We start from the raw sequence: 18,235 nt of genomic DNA on the forward strand, positions 1-18,235 counted from the left end.
TCGTCATTCAGGCTTCTCTCTCTTTCTATGGAGCAAGTCTGCAGCCGCCGCAGGCAGTGAGGAAGAGGGAGCCGGCCACGGGCAGCATAAAACATCCAGGTGGGAACGCTGGTATGTTTCTTGTAGAGGGGAAGGAAGACAAGAGAGACAGTTGGCTTTCTCAAGGCCTTGTTTGTAAACAAGAGAGGGCAGGACACCCAGCCTCACCCAACTGCCGTGATGAAGGGATGGCACATGGAGGGAGGGAGACAACAAAGGTAGGGAAATGATTTCATTTTCAATTTAGGGATTGAATTGTGTCAATTTTGAGAATTTTCATCTGCTATCTGTATTTTGCACTCTTCAGCATGAAATTCATTTGGGGGTTTTTTTCTCTGGGGTTCTACTGCATGCAGAGTCTTGAATTTTAGGGTTTCGTTTGTATATATTAGTACTTTTAGTTTGTGGTCCCATATTTGCATAGGGGTTATCCGTGTTCTGATGGGAATGAATGCTGAGAAACGTACAGGGCTCCTTTTATCAAGCGGTAAAAGTTTTGACGCTCATAAGAATTCTGTGAGCGTCGGAGCTCTTACCGCCACAGCCAGTGATAAAAATCGCTAACGCAGCATCATAAAAGAGGGGAGTGGGGTTAATGTATTGTTTTACAATGTGTAGTATTACAAGTTATAAATTTGTGTACATAAATAAATTAGCATTTTTTTTTTTCATTCCTAGACCCCCCCATATGAAAAATGATTTCACACTTTAGGCCACAGGCAATTTTTTTGTTTTGTTTTTTCTGTTGTTTTGTAGTAGTATTTATTATTTGGTGTGCCTTAAGGGCCCCTTTTATAAAGCCGCAGTAGCGATTCTCTTGTGGCAAATGCACCGAAGCCCGTAGGAACTGAATGGGCTTCGGTACATTTGCACGGGAGAATCACTACCGCGGCTTTGTAAAAGGGGTTCTAAATGAAATAGTGCCCGTTATCATGAAACAAAACGACACAACAAAAAAAACCTCACAACCCTATAGCAAGGGTTCTCAGCTCAATTCTCTGGAAACACTCAGCCAATCAGATTTCTGGACACCCGCAATGACTAAGCATGAGACTGATTTGCGTACAATGGAAGCAGTACATGCAGATGTATCTCATGCATATTCATTGTAGATATTTTGAAAAACCAGAATGTTGTGTCTCAAGGACTAGGTTGAGAACCCCTGTCCTCAATGGCATAGCAAAGGTAGGAGGTGCCCAGGGCGGTGGTGCCCCCGTGCCCACCTCTCTGCCCCCCCCCTCTTTCTGTGCCTTCCTTTCCCCCCGTACCTCATTAAATCTTCACCAGCATGAGCAGATTCTCTGGCTTGCTGCTCGCACCAAAGTTGGCTTTCCCTCTGATGTCACTTCCTGACCCCGTGACCTGGAAGCGATTTCAGAGCGGAGCCAGGCCAATGCGAGCAGCAGGCCTGAGAAGTTGCTTGCGCTGAAGAAAAATTTAAAGAAGTACGGGGTGGGGGAATGGAGGGTGCGAGTGTGGCATGGGAGAGCAGATAGGTACCAGTGTCCCCACTAAGACAGTGCCCGGGGAGGTCCGCCCCCTCCACCCTTACTATGCCACTGCCTGTCCTCTAGGTTAGGCTGAAGTATCCAGATGTCAGTCATGCAGAACTCAAAACTTATTCATCAACCCTCTTCTTAAATCCACGGACATCCTCTACTATATAAAGTTTAACTCTTACTCACACAGGGATCAATAGATTTTCAGATGGAGGATCTAAATACAGTTTTTCAAAAGGCTCAGCATAAGAATACCTCGGAGAGCTTTACAAAAAGCATAATTTTCAGTTTTATGTTTCAGAGAATTTCACGATAATATCAACTTACGCAGAGTGGAAAGAAATTCCTTCATTGGGACGACTTCTGAAAAAATAAAACTGTAAGTATATTGCAGTGGTTCTTTAGTCTCAGCTTTTAATTATTTTAAACATTCGTTGGAACTAGAGAATGACACGGTGACAAAATTCATCACCGTTCCCGTCCCCGCGGATAACCGCGGGAAACCATCTTCATGTCATTCTTTAAGGAGAGAGGAAAGAATCAGAGTATAATTGGGCACAACCACTGACCCGCAAGCTTTGCTTTGAAGAATGCTGGTGTAGAAGGACTGAGGTTGAAATAGACACTAGAAAATGACATGGGATTATTTCCCACGGTTATCCGCGGGGACGGGAACGGTGATGAATTTTGTCACCGTGTCATTCTCTAGTTGGAACTCTTTTTTCCCTCTTGTCTTAATAATGCCTCCAGTTCTAGAACTCATTAACAGAGCTTTTCCCGGTCCCTAACTTATTCTTAATCCAAACAAGATACTGTTCAACAGTCATTCAGTTTTAATGTTTAACAAGTACATTTAAATAAAACTTAAAATGTTGTTTGAATCCTTGCAATTTAAATCGACCTGGTTCAAGATGCTGCATTAGCTTAGCCTGCTCAGGAAATGGCTGGGCTGAAATTCTATCCGGGGGAGCGGTCACTCAGTACTGAAACATGGTACTCTACTATAAATCTTCAGGTGACAACACATTTTAATAACAAGTTATTGTTGCCATAAATCAAGAATGGCATGGAACAGAAATTCTGAATTTGTTCCTCAGTGGTAGTCCAAAACCCTGAAAAGCTTGCTGAGGAACTATAATTAATACAGAAATCCCACTACTGGGAGTGATCTAAAAAAAAAATGGAGGATAATGGGTCTCAGAAACTAACCTGGCTAAGCAATTAAATCTAATGCCGGGTTTCAGTGGTTCAAAATTTCCATTACTGATCCTCTGGCCTCCTCCTAATTTTATAAACTTTTCAATCAACACTGTTGTATTTATCAAAAATTATTTATTCTTTCCCCCCCCCCAATTCTTTTTTCGTTTTATAAGCCAATACAAAGAGCTCCTTTTACGAAGCCGCGTTAGCAGCTTTATTGCATGTGACTATTTATCACGCGCTAACCCCCACGCTAGCCGAAAAACCACCGCCTGCTCATGAGGAGGCGGTAGCGGCAGCGGCCGGCAGTTTAGCGCGCGCTATTATGCGCGTTAAACCGCTAACGCGGCTTCGTAAAAGGAGCCCAAAGTGCAATAAATTTACCAATAATTAGTACAATAAACAGCACCCATTACAATCAAACAGCAAGATAAGTACATATCCCCCCTCCCCCTCCCACCCATCCTTCCTGGATGTGTATAACCTTCATTCAGAAATCAAAGGGTTATACTAATAATCAAGTCTTACAAAATTTTGTTAATGTATCCCAAACCTCTTTGAATTTATTATATTGTCCCAACTGTAAAGATTGCATACGTTCAAACACATAAACTAGGCATAAGGTTTCCCACCAAAAGTTATAATTTAACCTATCCCAATTTTTCCAGTTTTTCGTGATTAGCTGTATAGCAACTCCTGTCATGATAAGAAGTAATTTATTCTTATAGTTGTTTAGCCCGTTACATTAACGGGTGCTAGCAGCCCTTCTCCCTTATTTTTACCTCCTCCCTGTCCAGCAACACCTCCCCCCCCTTCCCTGCTCCCCCCATATAGCAGTAGCCCTTCTTCTTTTATCTCCCCCTGTCCAGCAGCACACCTCCCATTCCCTCCTCCCCCTGTCCAGCAGTAGCTCTTCTCCTTTATATCCTGCTCCCCCCCCTGTCCAGCAGTAGCCCCAGGAAAAGAGTGAGGATCACAGGACCAAAGCTTTTACTCCAATCCTCTTGATGCCTGACATCCAAGTAGGGGAAATCCACTCTCCCCACCTCCTTGCTCCTGCTGCACTTCCTCCTCGGCTATACACACGCGCGCACACACACACTTACATACAGCTCTCCGGCTCCTCGTGCCCCTCCTCCATCTTCCACTTCTTCGGCGGGGGCCAACGTTTTCTTTATTTTGTTTTCTTTTCGCGTGTTCCTCCATCACGGAAAAACAGCACTACCGGCCAACTTAGTCCCTTGCCGCCCCCTTCCCGCGGTCCCAACAAACGTCCTTACTCCAGCAGGGGCCGCAGCACTCTAAACACGCTGCTTCACGGCCTGCTACTGCCCTGTCGGGCAGTAGCAAATCAGGGCAGCAGCAGGCCGCGAAGCAGCGTGTTTAGAGTGCTGCGGCCCCTGCTGGAGTAAAGACGTTTGTTGGGACCGCGGGGCGGGAAGAGAAGAGGAGCGGCGGCAAGGAACTAAGGGAGCCGAAGGTAGGGTCGGATGGGAGGCTGAACAGGGGTTCGGGTGTGCCGGGGAGAGGAACGAAGACGACGCCGACGACCGGAGAGAGAGAGAGCCGCTGCAGCGTCTCTGAAATTGAAAAAAAACTTCGGTCTTGACTTTTTTTTTTTAATTGAAAGACGCGGCGGTGGCTCCTCTCATGATCCCCACCTGCGTCGGAAGTCCGACGCAGGCAGGGATCGTGAGAGTAGCCACCGCCGTGTCTTTCAAAGAACCGTAAGCCGCGCATGCGCACTTCCTATGTGTCGCTACAGCTCACAGAAAAGCGGCACACACTTAGGAACTGCGCATGCGCGGCTTACCATTTTATTATATTAGATTTGCATCAATTGGATTCTTGGGTATTAAGAGAGTTCCAAACAACACTATGTCATATGACAATGACAGTGAAGCTTCCAATATCATATTGATTTGACCCTATATGGATCTCCAAAATCTAAGTATCAAGGGACAATAGAATATCAAATGATCCAGTGTCCCTATATCAAGATGACAGTGCCAGCATCTATTAGACTTAGAACTATCTAACTTTTGCAAACAAACAGGGGTCCAGAAAATCCTATATAGCAGAAAAAACCAGGTTTGTCTCATAGATGCTGAAGCTGTACATCTCATCCTCCAAGTCCAAATTTGTGGCCATTGAGTAGCAGAAATCTCTTGCTTTATCTCAATGCTCCAAATGTCTTTCAGGCTAGTTTTAGGCTTCTTGTTCAAATATTCAGATATTAATTTATACCACTTGGCTGCCTGATGCCATAGCAAATCTTTCTGGAAGCATAGGCCTGGTAAGCTATACTGAGTATTTAAATTTTGCCACTTAGGGAACCCCTTCTGAATGGCCTGCTTCAACTGCAACCATTTAAATGCTTGCGACCCCTTTACTATCAAATTTCCCTCCGGCCTTATTCATTTACCTCTCCTGCGATCTGCTTCGAATCTGTGCATGCAAATGAGGTGAAAAGCATGCAAAGTAGGCTGGGAAGCGATTCACAACACCAAATTTCCGATCCGACTGGGCTGGCCGATCACCTGAAGAAGCGATTGCTGGGGACCAGTCGAAAACGTCTTTCCGAATGGAAGCCCTGCTCTCTGCCTTGCAATCTCTCCTGCCTGCTCACCCCGCAAGCCGCCCTGCTCTGCCTGTATACTGTATATGTAAGACGTGTTATACTTATCTGTGCATGCAAGTATATACTGCGTTTATTTTATTTCTTTATCTTTGCAGAAGATTATATAAAAATGGAATTGAAGAAGTTGAGGGTCATGCATTCAACGGCACCTACATGGATGAACTGTAATTGCTTTCAGTATTAAGTACTTTTTAAACCTATGGCTACTACTCGGTTTGGCAGCACTCTTTAGAAATGTTTATTGTGTCTTCTTGCTTGCTTCTCCAGAAATCTCAGTGATAATAAAAAACTGGAACGACTGCCTGATAATGTTTTTCAAGGAACCACAGGACCTGCTATATTGTAAGTACCCCAAAAAGAAACGGAGACCCAAAAATCCACAGTAAAATCAATCCAATGATGAAAGCAAAAAAGCTGTAGATACTGATGTTCTGAGATAAATTTATTATACACTCTTACGCTTTAAAAACATAATAATACAAATGTAAAAGTCCACCGGGCCCTACACGGTCCGTGTTTTGGCGAACACGCCTTCCTCAGGGGTCCAATGGAACTCAAATGCACAGATAAAGAAATGGACTGAAAACAGTCTGATCGTCTTTAAACATCTAGGGCTCCTTTTACAAAGGCGCGTTCGCGGTTTAACGCGCGTCATAGCGCACGCTAAACCGCCGGATGCACTAGCCGCTACCGCCTCCTCTTGAGCAGGCGGTAGTTTTTGGCCAGCGCGGGGGTTAGCGCGTGTTGAAAAGTTGCGCGCGTTAACCCCGCTAGCGCGGCTTTGTAAAAGGAGCCCTTAGTCAGAAATCGCGTTCCTGGCAATTTATTAAAATCTTTTTAATCCGCCTTTGTCCAAGGCGGCTCACAAATTTCCAAACATAATTTGGCATTTTTGCCACTTTGATTCCTTTAGACTGGAATGTTCATAGATCTCGTCTACGGGCCGGCGACGCTCCTAAGCCGCCTGTGCAGTGGCCCCACCCCGTCTAGGCCCCCAGCGCTCTTACCCGCAGGTCCACTGGTAGCGCTTGGGCTGCTGGGGCCACGAAGCCGCTTCCGTCTCCCTCAAGGGAGGGTGAGCGGGAGGGAAGCCGCGTCTGCCTTGTGTGATGCCGGATTGAGAGGGGCGATCTCCCCTCCGCTCACCCCTAATCTATCCTACCCCTCCTCCCACCCCCCTACACCTAGCCGATTGGCCCCAAGGCTTCGGCCGATTTGTCATCGCTCCTCCCTATGTGGCTCGGAGCTTGTTCTTTCCTTTAGACTGGAATGTTCATAGATCTCATCTTGCCAGAAGTTCTCAAAAATTAAAACTTACATTTCCCTCTCTCAGTGGTAAAAACAGAACCTTTTAAGAGATTTAGTTATTCTTTTGCTTTTAAATCAATCGAATTCTGGAATGCTTTACCGCTTACATTAAGAAGTTTAGGCTCTTTTGCTTTATTCCGGAAAGTTCTGAAAACTTTTTTGTTTGCTAAACATTTTGAAAATTAACTATTTCAGTCTATTTTTTTCCTTGTCAAGTTTATGTATTATGTATTACATTATTGCTAACCGAGTTGAGCTCCTCTTGGTTGATGACTCGGTCTATAAAACTAACCCCCCTGTTTTACTAAGGAGAGCTAACCAATTAGCGTGCGCTAATCGAATTACCGCATGCTAAAAGCTAACATGTCCATAGACTAACATGCACGCGTTAGTGTTTAGCGTGCGCTAATCGGTTGGCGCACCCTTAGTAAAACAGGGCCTACGTTTTAGCTTAGTTTAAAAGGAGATATACGTCAAGTAGAGGAAGATACAGTCACAATATTATATTATCACATCTTCATCGGGACTATATCTGAGCAATTATCAAGTAACATCATTCTTCAATTTAGAACACTGCTTTTCAATAAAAAAACATAACTCAAAAAAAGTTATATATTCACTTAAAGAAAGGGAAAATGGAGCAGGCTGTAAACTGTGGGGAAAGGGGGACGATGAGCTGGCAAGAAAGGTGGCCCCGCGTTAGGTCAAGGTTAGAAGAAGGTGTCCGGGCATTCCGCTAAAGAAAGGTGGAGCTGGTAGTTGGCTGACCCTGTGAATACTTATAGGAGTTAGCCAGATAATGGAATAACCAGACGTTCAAGAAATTAGGATAGCTTCTTATACGCTCCGCTTAGTTGCTTCGCGAAGGCACGCGCAAAGGCATGCGCCTTTGTCGTGTGCCTTAGCCAGCGCGCCGAATGGCAGCGCGCCGTTCAGCTGATCCAATTTAAGTGCTCCCGGACGGCATTGGGGGGGGGGGTGGAGCACGCTCACACGCCGGCCCAGCAGTAAGCAGGCAGCTGGGAGCAATGTTGGGAGTTGATCTTGGCGCTGGAATGTCGGTCTCGATGGGCGCAGGGCAGGGCAGTGAAGAGCTAAATGGCTCCTGCTGCAGATCCAATTTAAGTCTCCCCAACCCTGTAGTGTCCTGTCTAAATTAGATTGTAAGTTCTTCTGAGCAGGGACTCTCTATTGTAATATGTAAAGCGCTGCATATGCCTTTTCAGCGCTCTAGAAATAAGTAGTAATTCTCCGAGGGTCTCTCTCATTTATGTTTCTGACGGTATGTCAAACTTTTGATACTTGAAACTTGCCTAAGGTTACAAGGAACTGCAGTGAGATTTGAACTGGACTTCCCTGGTTCTCAGTTCGCAGCTTTAACCATTAGCTCAGTGTTCTTCAACCACTGGTCCATGGACTGGTGCCGGTCCACAGAAATTTCCTGCCGGTCCACAGGGCCGGCACGTGCATCAGACCCAAAACAGTGTTCTTCAACCGCCGGTCCACGGTACGATCGATGCGGCGTTATCTTCGAGCCAGCAACCTCTTCCTCACTGATTCAGTGCACAAAGCCACGGGCAGTGGCTCCTATGCGCGTCCTGTGCCTGAATCGGAAGCCTTCTCTCTGACGTTGCTTTGTGCACTGCATCAGTGAGGAAGAGGGAGCTGGCCTGAAGATAATACCGAGGCGGCATAAAATGACCAGGCAGGAGCAGGCCAGAAGGTAAGGCATAGCATGGAGGGAGGGAGACAACAAAGGTAGGGGGGAATGATTTTAATTTTGAATTTAGTGATTGAATTATGTCAATTTTGAAAATTTACATCCACTGTCAGTGTGCTTTGTGTAGTTTAATTTTGTGGTTAACCATTATGTGTTGTTAAAAGGAATATATTGTGTATCTTTGAAAAATGAATGGAAAAAAAATGGTGTTACAATTAGTACTATTATGGGGGCGGGGTCTGGGTGGAGACTGGGTAGAAATTGGCGGGGTCTGGCCCAGACTTAGCCCAGTGTTCTTCAACCGCCGGTCCACGGACCGATGCCGGTCCACAGAATAATTCTTTTATTTCTGCCGGTCCATAGCTGTAAAAAGGTTGAAAAACACTGCATTAGCTTACTTCTCCTCTAGATAATTCATCTACATTTGATGCATTAAGGTGGTTATTTCAGGGCGGTAAGGTGACAATTATACATGTAAAAAGCTAAAGGTCAGTATTCAAACCCGCTGATAATTACCTTTTATATTAAAAAAAACCCCAACGTATATTAAGCACCACAAATGGGTACAAGTAAGTAGTTATACATCAGAAGTGGGCCCTACTGTTGGCCATGGAGCTCATTTTTCAAAAAAGAAAAGTGTGCAAAAAGTGGATGTTTTCCTCACCAAACCCTTCCAATTCCAATTCCAAGACACCAAATTTGACATTCAATTTTGGGCATGAGGCCTTACACCAGCATAAACCTGGGCAACATTTGTGTATGGCCATTAAAAAAAAAAAAATACCACTGGAGCATTAACCAACACTTAGGCCCCCTTTCACGAAGCCGCTGTAGGCCTTTTTTTTTTTCCACCAGCTGTGGCAGTATTAGCTCTGTTACTCATAGAATTCCTCTGAGCGTCAGAGCTAATATCATCGTGACTTTAAATAAGAAAACCTCACGTGGCTTCGTAAAAGGGGGGGAGGTTATTTTGTAACTGACTAGCACTTCAACACTCACTCTCCCAAACATGTCTCCTTTGTACAAAAATAAAAAATAGTGCATGCCAATTGGAAACTTCATGCAGAACCCCTATTTCTCTGAGTAAGCCTTTTCAAGCTGTGGTAAGCATGTGCTAGTGCACAGTAATGGGGGGGCACGGCACCTCTCTACCCACCCTGTGCCACGCTCGCACCCTCCCTTCCCCGCCCCCAAACCTTTTTAAAATCTTCGTCAGCAGAGCAACTACTCTAGCCTGGCTCCATCTGAAATCACATCCGGGTCGCAGGGCCAGGAAGTGATGTCAGAGGGAATGCCAGCACGAGCAGCGGGCTCCTCATGCTGGCAATGATTTATGCAGGGGTGGGAAGGGAGGGCACGAATGTGCCGTGGAAGGAGTGGGGGGGGCGGAGAGGAGGGAGGGAGAGGGATTGTGTGGAAGGAGCAGGGGTGATAGAGGGGGGTGCCACTGCCCCAGGCACCTCCTACCCTTACTATGCCACTGCTAGTGCACCATTATAGAAATTATTTAAAAGTGGTCCAAAACCCGGAAAGTTAAATATACTGCATAATGGGCATGTTAATAAAAATAGAAACATTTATGTTTTTAGCCCAACAAATTGAAAAGCAGATACAAGAACACTATGGCCCTCTTTTACTAAGGTGCTAAACGCCAACGCGGGCATGTTAGTCTGTGGACACGTTAGCGGTTAGCGCACCTTAGTAAAAGAGGTGGTTTATTACAGAGCCCACATTGCTTCCATACTACCTTGAATTGCCACTTAAATATTGCATTTTGAAGTTCAATTTCAATAACAAATTGTAGCAATAATAGTCCGGTTCTGATTGCATTACACTTCTCTCTCCGGATTCGCGGGGGATAGGGGCAGAGCCCGACCGCGAATGGTGAAATACCGCGAATATCTTCTGATCCGGCTCTGACCCTCCCTCCTGCCTTCCCCCCGGCGTCCCGGCCTTACCTGGTGGTCTAGCAGGCTTTTGGGGCAGGAGCGATCTTCCTACACTCCTGCCCCGTGTAGATCGCCAATAGGAAATGGCTGTGTGAAATCGCGATTGCTGAAACCGCAAATGGGGAGGGGGAAGTGTACTTAATGGATTGATCTCAAGTGAACGCTTTTCTATGTCATGGATTAAAAAAGACAAGGAGGGGAATTTTGCGATTGTGGAGGAATGTCAAGCTTCAGCAGATCAGTCCGTTTGTGTTTAATTTGCTCTTCTACAAAGTGCATTTTATTTCTTCTTAAAGAGATATTTCAGGTACACGAATCAGGGTGTTGCCAAGGTATGGGCTGGAAAACATTAAGAAGCTAAAGGCCAAGTCAGCCTACAATTTAAAAAAGCTGCCTTCGCTGGACATGTTTACCGAGTTGGTTGAGGCTCACCTCACCTATCCTAGTCACTGTTGTGCTTTCGCAAACTGGAAAAGAAGGTGAGCAGATCCACCCATGTTTACTTCTCTGTGTGCTATTATTAATTATCTTTCATTAGGGCTCCTTTTACTAAGGTGCGCTGGGGGCTTTAACACGTGGAACAGCGCGCGCTACGTTGCCGCGCACGCTAGACCTTAATGCCAGCATTGAGCTGGCGTTAGTTCTAAAAGCGTAGTGCGCGGTGTAGCGCGCAGTAATTTCCTGCGTGCGCTAAAAATGCTAGCACACCTTAGTAAAAGGAGCCCTTAATGTTGGTGGTAAAAGCATCGTTTTTGGATATTTTAATTCAGCTGCTAGACTAGATAATAAAACTATTATGAATCATTTTATAGCTAGGGAAAATTTAAGAAATGACTTAAACACATAACACTATTTGAAAAATGCTACCTGAAGTTAATGTCATCATAAGCTAGTGCACTAAATCCCAGATTCTATAAATGGTATCCAGATTTGGGCCTCTAAATTTGGGCTTAATCCCTAGATGCGCTTGCAAATTAATTGGCTAATGAACCTTAACGAGCAATAAGGGCCTTATTCTATATACGGCGTCTAAATCGGTAGGCATCATTGGAAATTCTGCTTCCATCATGTCAAAGATAGGCACCATCTATAGCAGGAGTCTCAAAGTCCCTCCTTGAGGGCCGCAATCCAGTCGGGTTTTCAGAATTTCCCCAATGAATATGCATGAGATCTATGTGCGTGCACTGCTTTCAATGCATATTCATTGGGGAAATCCTGAAAACCCGACTGGATTGCGGCCCTCAAGGAGGGACTTTGAGATCCCTGATCTATAGAATCATGCAAAGTAAAAAGACAGAACCCACAAGCTCTAACAGAATACAATTTCATCAGAGGGCTACCAGTTTTTTGTTTTTTAAAAAAAAAGCCTTAACAAAAAAGTGCGTTTTCAAAGATTTTTTTTAAACTCTTCAAATCTTCACATAACCACTTAAATCATTCCATAATCAGGGTGAGTTCCCAAGATCCCTCATTTCTCAAGGTATATGCAAATTAACCCAATGCCTAACAGGGTTTATATACACTTGTTAAACATGCAAATAGTGTCACCGAAGGTAAATTTGACCTGACTGAAATGCAAGTTTTTGCATTAAGGTATCTGCAATGCATTTGGGGTTTGTTTGTTTTCTACATGTATACTATTTTCATAAGCTATTTTTCCTATGATACTGGAAACTTGGTGAACTAACTCCCTATTTTACTAAGGTGCGCTAATCGATTAGAGCACACTAATTGAATTAGCGTGTGCTAAATGCTAACGTGTCCATAGACTAACATGCACGTGTTAGCATTTAGTGCGCACTAAATCAATTAGCGCACCTTAGTAAAACATGGCCTAAGTATAAAGCTCTCTATGAAGACTGCATTGTTTAACTTGCATTTTTACCAAACTTTTCAAACTACCCTTGTATTTGTATGCCACTGTGTTGTATGCTGATTTTAGTTATGCATGGATTCTTGTCACCCACTTTGGTTAAAGCGAGGAAAAAACTTGGCACTAATTTCCAGTCATAGAATTAGCCTTCAGCCTGCGTTAATGGCATACATCTTTATACAGTTATCCCTATAATAAAAAATCTTTCCTAATGATGTAATAAGATGCAAGAGCTGAAATATATATTTCATTACTTATGGGAAAATAGTATACATGTACATGTAAAAATAAAAAAAACAACAACAAAAACCCAAATGCATTGCAGACACCTTAATGCAAAAAATTGCATTTCTGTCAGGTCAAATTTACTTTCTGTGACACTATTTGCATGTTTAACAAGTGTATATAAACCCTGTTAGGCGTTGAGATAATTTGCATATACCTTGAGAAATGAGGGATCTTGGGAACTCACCCTCACGTGTATTTTTACCCTCTGTTTGCACCTCATTAACCTATCTTTTACAAAACTGTAATGCACAAAAGTGTATGCATTCGCTCACAGTGAGTGTCAGAGCTGTTACCACCGTGGTTGGCGCTAGAAACCACGCTACGGTTTTGTAAAAGGGGGTAATAGGTGGTTTTGCTGCACATATTATAAACTGCATATGCTGCCTTTAATTAATCTTAGCAGCAAAGTGTTAAACATTGTCTAGAAATAAGAATTCACACTTACGGTCAATGCAGAATTGTTTGTACTTATTGAAGATCTAATAATGAGAGCTAAATAGTTGCATGAAGCTTAAAGATGGTTTTAAAACACCTTCTTAGAAACCCAGAGAAAATGGAATAAACATGCACCTTAGATGCCAATTATACTAGTTGAAAGATGAATATTGCCCTTGGTTTTTGTCCATAGGTATTATAACATTGACCTCAGTGCTGTAGTCAATATAATTAAAGGGTGGTGGTAACAATTGGTGATAGAAAGGGGTAGGGTGGGTTAACTAATAGGGGAGGAACAGAGAAACCTAGAAACATGATGGCAGATAAAGGCCAAATGGCTCATCCAGTCTACCCATCCACAGCATCCATTATCTCCTCCTCTCCCTATTGGCTAAGGCTTTTACACTTGCATTATGAGGTCATAGAGCTTTGTGGTTATAGAAACATGGTGGCAGATAAAAGCCAAATGACTTATCCAGTCCTCCCATCCGCAGTAACCATTATCTCTTCCTCTCTCTAAGAGATCCCACGTGCCTATCCCACGCTTTCTTGAATTCAGACATGGTCTCTGTCTCCACCACATCTTCTGGGAGACTGTGCCTTGCATCTACCACCCTTTCTGTAAAAAGGTATTTCCTTAGATTACTCCTGAACCTATCATCACTTAACTTCATCCTATGCCCTCTCATTCCAGAGCTTCTTTTCAAATGAAAGAGATTCAACTCATGTGCATTTACACCATGTAGGTATCCAAATTACTCTATCTTATCTCCCCTCTCCCTCCTTTCCTCTAAAACAGAGGTGTCAAAGTCCCTCCTCAAGGGCCGCAATCCAGTTGGGTTTTCAGGATTTCCCCAATGAATATGCATGAGATCTATTTCCATGCACTGCTTTCATTGTATGCTAATAGATCTCAAGCATATTCATTGGGGAAATCCTGAAAAACCTGACTGGATTGCGGCCCTCAAGGAGGGACTTTGACACCCCTGCTCTAAAGTATACATATTGTGACCTTTTAAGTCTGTCCCCCATATGCCTTATGATGAAAACCATGCACCATTTTAGTAGCCTTCCTCTGGACCAACTTAATCCTCTTTATATCTTTTTGAAAGCGTGGTTTCCAGAATTGTACACAATATTCTAAATGAGGTCTCACCAGAGTCTTTTACAGGGGCATCAATATCTCCTTTTTCCTACTGGTCATACCTCTTCCTATGCACCCTAGCATCCTTCTAGCCTTCTAGCTTTCACCGTCACCTTTTCAACCTGTTTGACCACCTTAAGATCATTACATACAATCACATACAAATTAACAGATGATTTAAATTTAATAACAAGTGAAAAAAGTTATTAAATTAATATATTAGGGTTGGAATTCATTGGCTTAAATAAACTTAATAATGTAAAGAAAAGGAGGTAGAGAGACAGTTGATTGGCTAGTGTGGGGATATCAAGTGTGGAAGGTGGATTGGAGTAACGGGGTGGGATTGGTACAGGTAATTGGAACATTTTGGCAGACTTGTTATGGAAATTGAAGTTGGTTGGTGGTGGGTGGTAGTTTAGGGACTTCTTTTGAGTAGATGGAAGAAATGTGTCCCACCCAGTCCCTCCCGTGGAATAAAAGGTTGAGGAACAGATTATTGTAGTTTGTACTTGGTTAGGTTCTCTGTGAATTAGTATTTTGAGATTGTGGGTGGGATTGTGCGTTGCAGCAGAGGTAATATTGTAAAACTGGGTTTTTTCAGTCAACCTTCAATGATGACAAAACAAAGAAATAAAAGTTTAATATTACTGAAGGGCGATATGCTTGTGTGCGAAACCACAATAAGCGGAGGCGAGACCTTGACGATACCGCAGGTCTCACAGGACCAGAAGTTGGGATACAGTTTCGAGCTTTGATGAAATGAATATGAACAGCTAGGTCGTTACTGACTAGTTGTAAAAAGTACAGATGAAGGTTGGACTTGGAAACCATTAAAGATATATAATTGCATTCATTATATCAATATTAAATGCTGTTACTAATAAAGTTGCAGCTAAGAGCTCCTTTTACGAAGGTGCGCTAGCATTTTTAGTGCACGCACCGGATAGCTAGCTAAAAAAACTACCGCCTGCAAAAGAGGAGTTGGCAGCGGCTAGCGCGCCCTGTTCCGCGCATTAAAGCCCTAAAGCGCCTTCGTAAAAGGAGTCCTAAGTATTGTCCAACTAAATAAGGTAGCCGGGTTGTTATATGCTATGAGTGTGAACAAAAGCTAACGCGATTGCCAAAGTTATGCAATTTAAGTCAAGGCATATTATTCAGATCTAAAAATTTCAAGCAGGAAGAATTGCACAATTGCTGTTCCAGTGTTCCCAAAATCTTTTAGGTGGTGATACCTTTCAAAGGGCTAACGGAAAAGATCTTGGTAGAGAATGACACGGGGACAAATTTGTCCTCATCCCTGCGAGATCTTTGTTATGTTTGAGGCTTGTGCAGATGAGGGCAGAGCTTGCAAGGACAGGGACAGAACCTGTGGGGGGTGGGGTGGGGATGGAGACGGATCTTGCGGGCACGGGGACAAATTTGTCATTCTCTATGTGCAAGTCTCTTCAGAAATGACCACAATCATGGAGGATAAAAGCTTTTTATTAGAGAATGTTATGTTGAAGGAATCCCCACAATTGAGATCACTATGTCCAACAAATATTTTCACATTATTTTCCTTGACTAAACTCTCTTGTTTTCCTCCTTTTAGTGCAAAATTGCATCCCATATGCACCAACTTTTTTGAGGATCGAGCCTCCAATGAAAACTCTGTGGAGAGGATACAGAAAAGATCCGCAAGTGAAGATTATGCTTCAGACTACAAAGATATCGAATGGGCAGAAAACGGAGGTGGATATCCCGAAGATTACTTCTTATGCAACAAAGTGAACAATGTGATTTGCTTTCCGAAGCCCGATGCATTTAACCCATGCGAAGACATCATGGGATACAATTTTCTCAGAGTCCTTATATGGTTTATTAGTATCCTAGCCATCACTGGAAACATTATCGTCCTGGTTATTTTAATAAGCAGTCAATACAAATTCACCGTTCCCCGATTTTTAATGTGCAACCTTGCGTTTGCCGACCTCTGCATGGGTATCTATCTATTGGTGATTGCGTCTGTGGATATCCAGACCAAAAGTCAATATTACAACTACGCAATAGACTGGCAAACTGGAGCGGGATGTGATGCTGCAGGTTTCTTCACTGTGTTTTCAAGCGAACTCTCGGTCTACACTCTGACTGTGATTACCGTGGAAAGATGGCACACCATCACCTACGCAATGCAGCTAGATCGCAAAGTTCGATTCCGGCACGCGACAATCATCATGATCGTTGGATGGGTTTTTTCGTTCGCCGTAGCCCTTCTTCCCATCCTTGGAATCAGCAGCTATATGAAAGTTAGCATCTGCTTGCCTATGGACGTCAAAACGCCATTGTCTCAGGGTTATATCATATTTATTTTGCTATTGAACGTCTTTGCCTTTTTAATCATCTGTTCCTGCTACATCCGAATATACCTTACTGTTAGGAATCCTGATGTAGTCTCTTCGAACAGCGACACAAAAATCGCCAAGCGCATGGCCATATTGATCTTTACCGATTTCCTCTGCATGGCTCCGATATCCTTCTTTGCAATTTCAGCATCACTCAAGGTGCCTCTTATCACGGTATCAAATTCCAAGATCCTTCTTGTTCTGTTCTATCCAATCAATTCGTGCGCCAATCCCTTCCTGTACGCAATTTTTACCAAGACTTTCCGCAGAGATTTTTTTATCTTGATGAGTAAGTTTGGCTGTTGTGAAATTCAAGCCCAGATCTGCCGCACCGAAACGTCTTCATCAGTCCTTAACTCCCATATGAGGAATGGCAATTATTCACCAACTCCCAAAAATAGTGCTGTTTCTGTTTATACGTTAGTACCCTTGAATCAGTTCACCTGAAATACAAGGCTATGTTTTTACCCTGCAGAGGCAGGAAAAAATGGGTTCCACTGTGAATCTGTAATGAGAATTTTCATAAAACTGATATTTTTTTGAAGCCCATCACATGTAGACCTAGAAATTTTATATTTGGATTCTAAATATTGACAAGCTATTACCCCATTACAGAATGCAGAACAACGAAGAAAAGGGCCTCATTTGCCTAATATGTGTTAACTTGTCAATGCACATTAATGCAACTTAAATAATGCAGGACCCATTATTCTCAATGGGGTCTATTCATTAAACATGCAGTTAAATTAATACACTTTAGTGTTTAAGTGTACACAGTAGCATAGTAAGTGGGGGGGGGAGGGATCGGTACACCCTGGGTGCTATGTTGATGGGGGCGCGGGCACCCCCCCTCCTCTCCGCCCCCGCCTCTTCCCATTCCTCCCCTCCATGCACACGCCATGTCCCTTCCCCCATACCTCCAGTTGAAGTGGTTGGTCGCAGCGGTCACTAACGTGCTCATCGCGACCCTGTCGGCTCTCCCGCTGATATCGCTTCCGGGTGGGAGCGCGCGCAGCAGGAGGAAGCGGGGAAGGAACGGTGGAGTGGAGACGACGCAACGCCACTGAGTGTACAATAGTTAATGAGACCCGCAACTAATTTCTCACCGAACGTTATCATCGCTCCATTTTTTCCTCTGGGTTCTCATTTTACTGTCCCCTTCGTTATGGAAGGAAGGGAAAGCACGCGTCCATCTTTGTTAGACGACTCCTTAACATAGTGAGATATATGTAAATGTCTGTTGCAAATAGAGAGAGAGAGAACAATTAAAGAGTACATTTGCTTTAAAGAAACTAAAGAACTTTACTAGGATAACAAGTTTTTTTTCCTGATTGAATGCCACTAGTTTTTATGATCAATGGAATGAATCTTATTAGAGTTAACACTTGATTTTGTTTGATACCAAATGGCATAAAATGAAAATTGCTTAAGCGAGTGAACATAAGAGCTTATATCTTAAACATTCATTTTTATAATAAATGTATTATTTGCACCTTTTTTCTCTGTTGGTGTTACTGTAACAAATGATCACTATTATGATTTGCTAAGGATTTTTTCTACATCCTGTTTGGTTTGGGGTTGTTTTTGTTGTTTTTGTTTTGAGGGAGGGAGGGAGTAAAAAGCTTACAATCTTATTTACTAAGATGCATTACAGGGAAACGGAAAAGCGTTGGAATTTGATACAAAACCTTTTTATGGATATTGTCAAAGCAGTTTACATATTATTATACACACTAGTCTTTAAGCCCTTACATTAAT

General features: G+C 43.3%; 1 protein-coding gene across 2 annotated transcripts in view; it reads left to right on the forward strand.

The window, feature by feature from the left end:
* FSHR (follicle stimulating hormone receptor) overlaps positions 1-17,974 on the forward strand; it is a 325,369-nt gene extending 307,395 nt beyond the window's left edge. For both annotated transcript variants that reach the window (XM_033938362.1, XM_033938363.1), the window contains 5 exons: positions 1,840-1,917; positions 5,475-5,543; positions 5,647-5,721; positions 10,653-10,835; positions 15,688-17,974. In XM_033938362.1, coding sequence (XP_033794253.1) covers positions 1,840-1,917; positions 5,475-5,543; positions 5,647-5,721; positions 10,653-10,835; positions 15,688-16,924 — 1,642 coding nt within the window. In that variant the 3' untranslated portion in view covers positions 16,925-17,974. The remainder of the gene's footprint in view (positions 1-1,839; positions 1,918-5,474; positions 5,544-5,646; positions 5,722-10,652; positions 10,836-15,687) is intronic.
* The last annotated feature ends 261 nt before the right edge of the window (positions 17,975-18,235 follow it).

Source organism: Geotrypetes seraphini, chromosome 3 (assembly GCF_902459505.1).
Source record: "Geotrypetes seraphini chromosome 3, aGeoSer1.1, whole genome shotgun sequence".
Taxonomy (NCBI): Eukaryota; Metazoa; Chordata; class Amphibia; order Gymnophiona; family Dermophiidae; genus Geotrypetes; species Geotrypetes seraphini.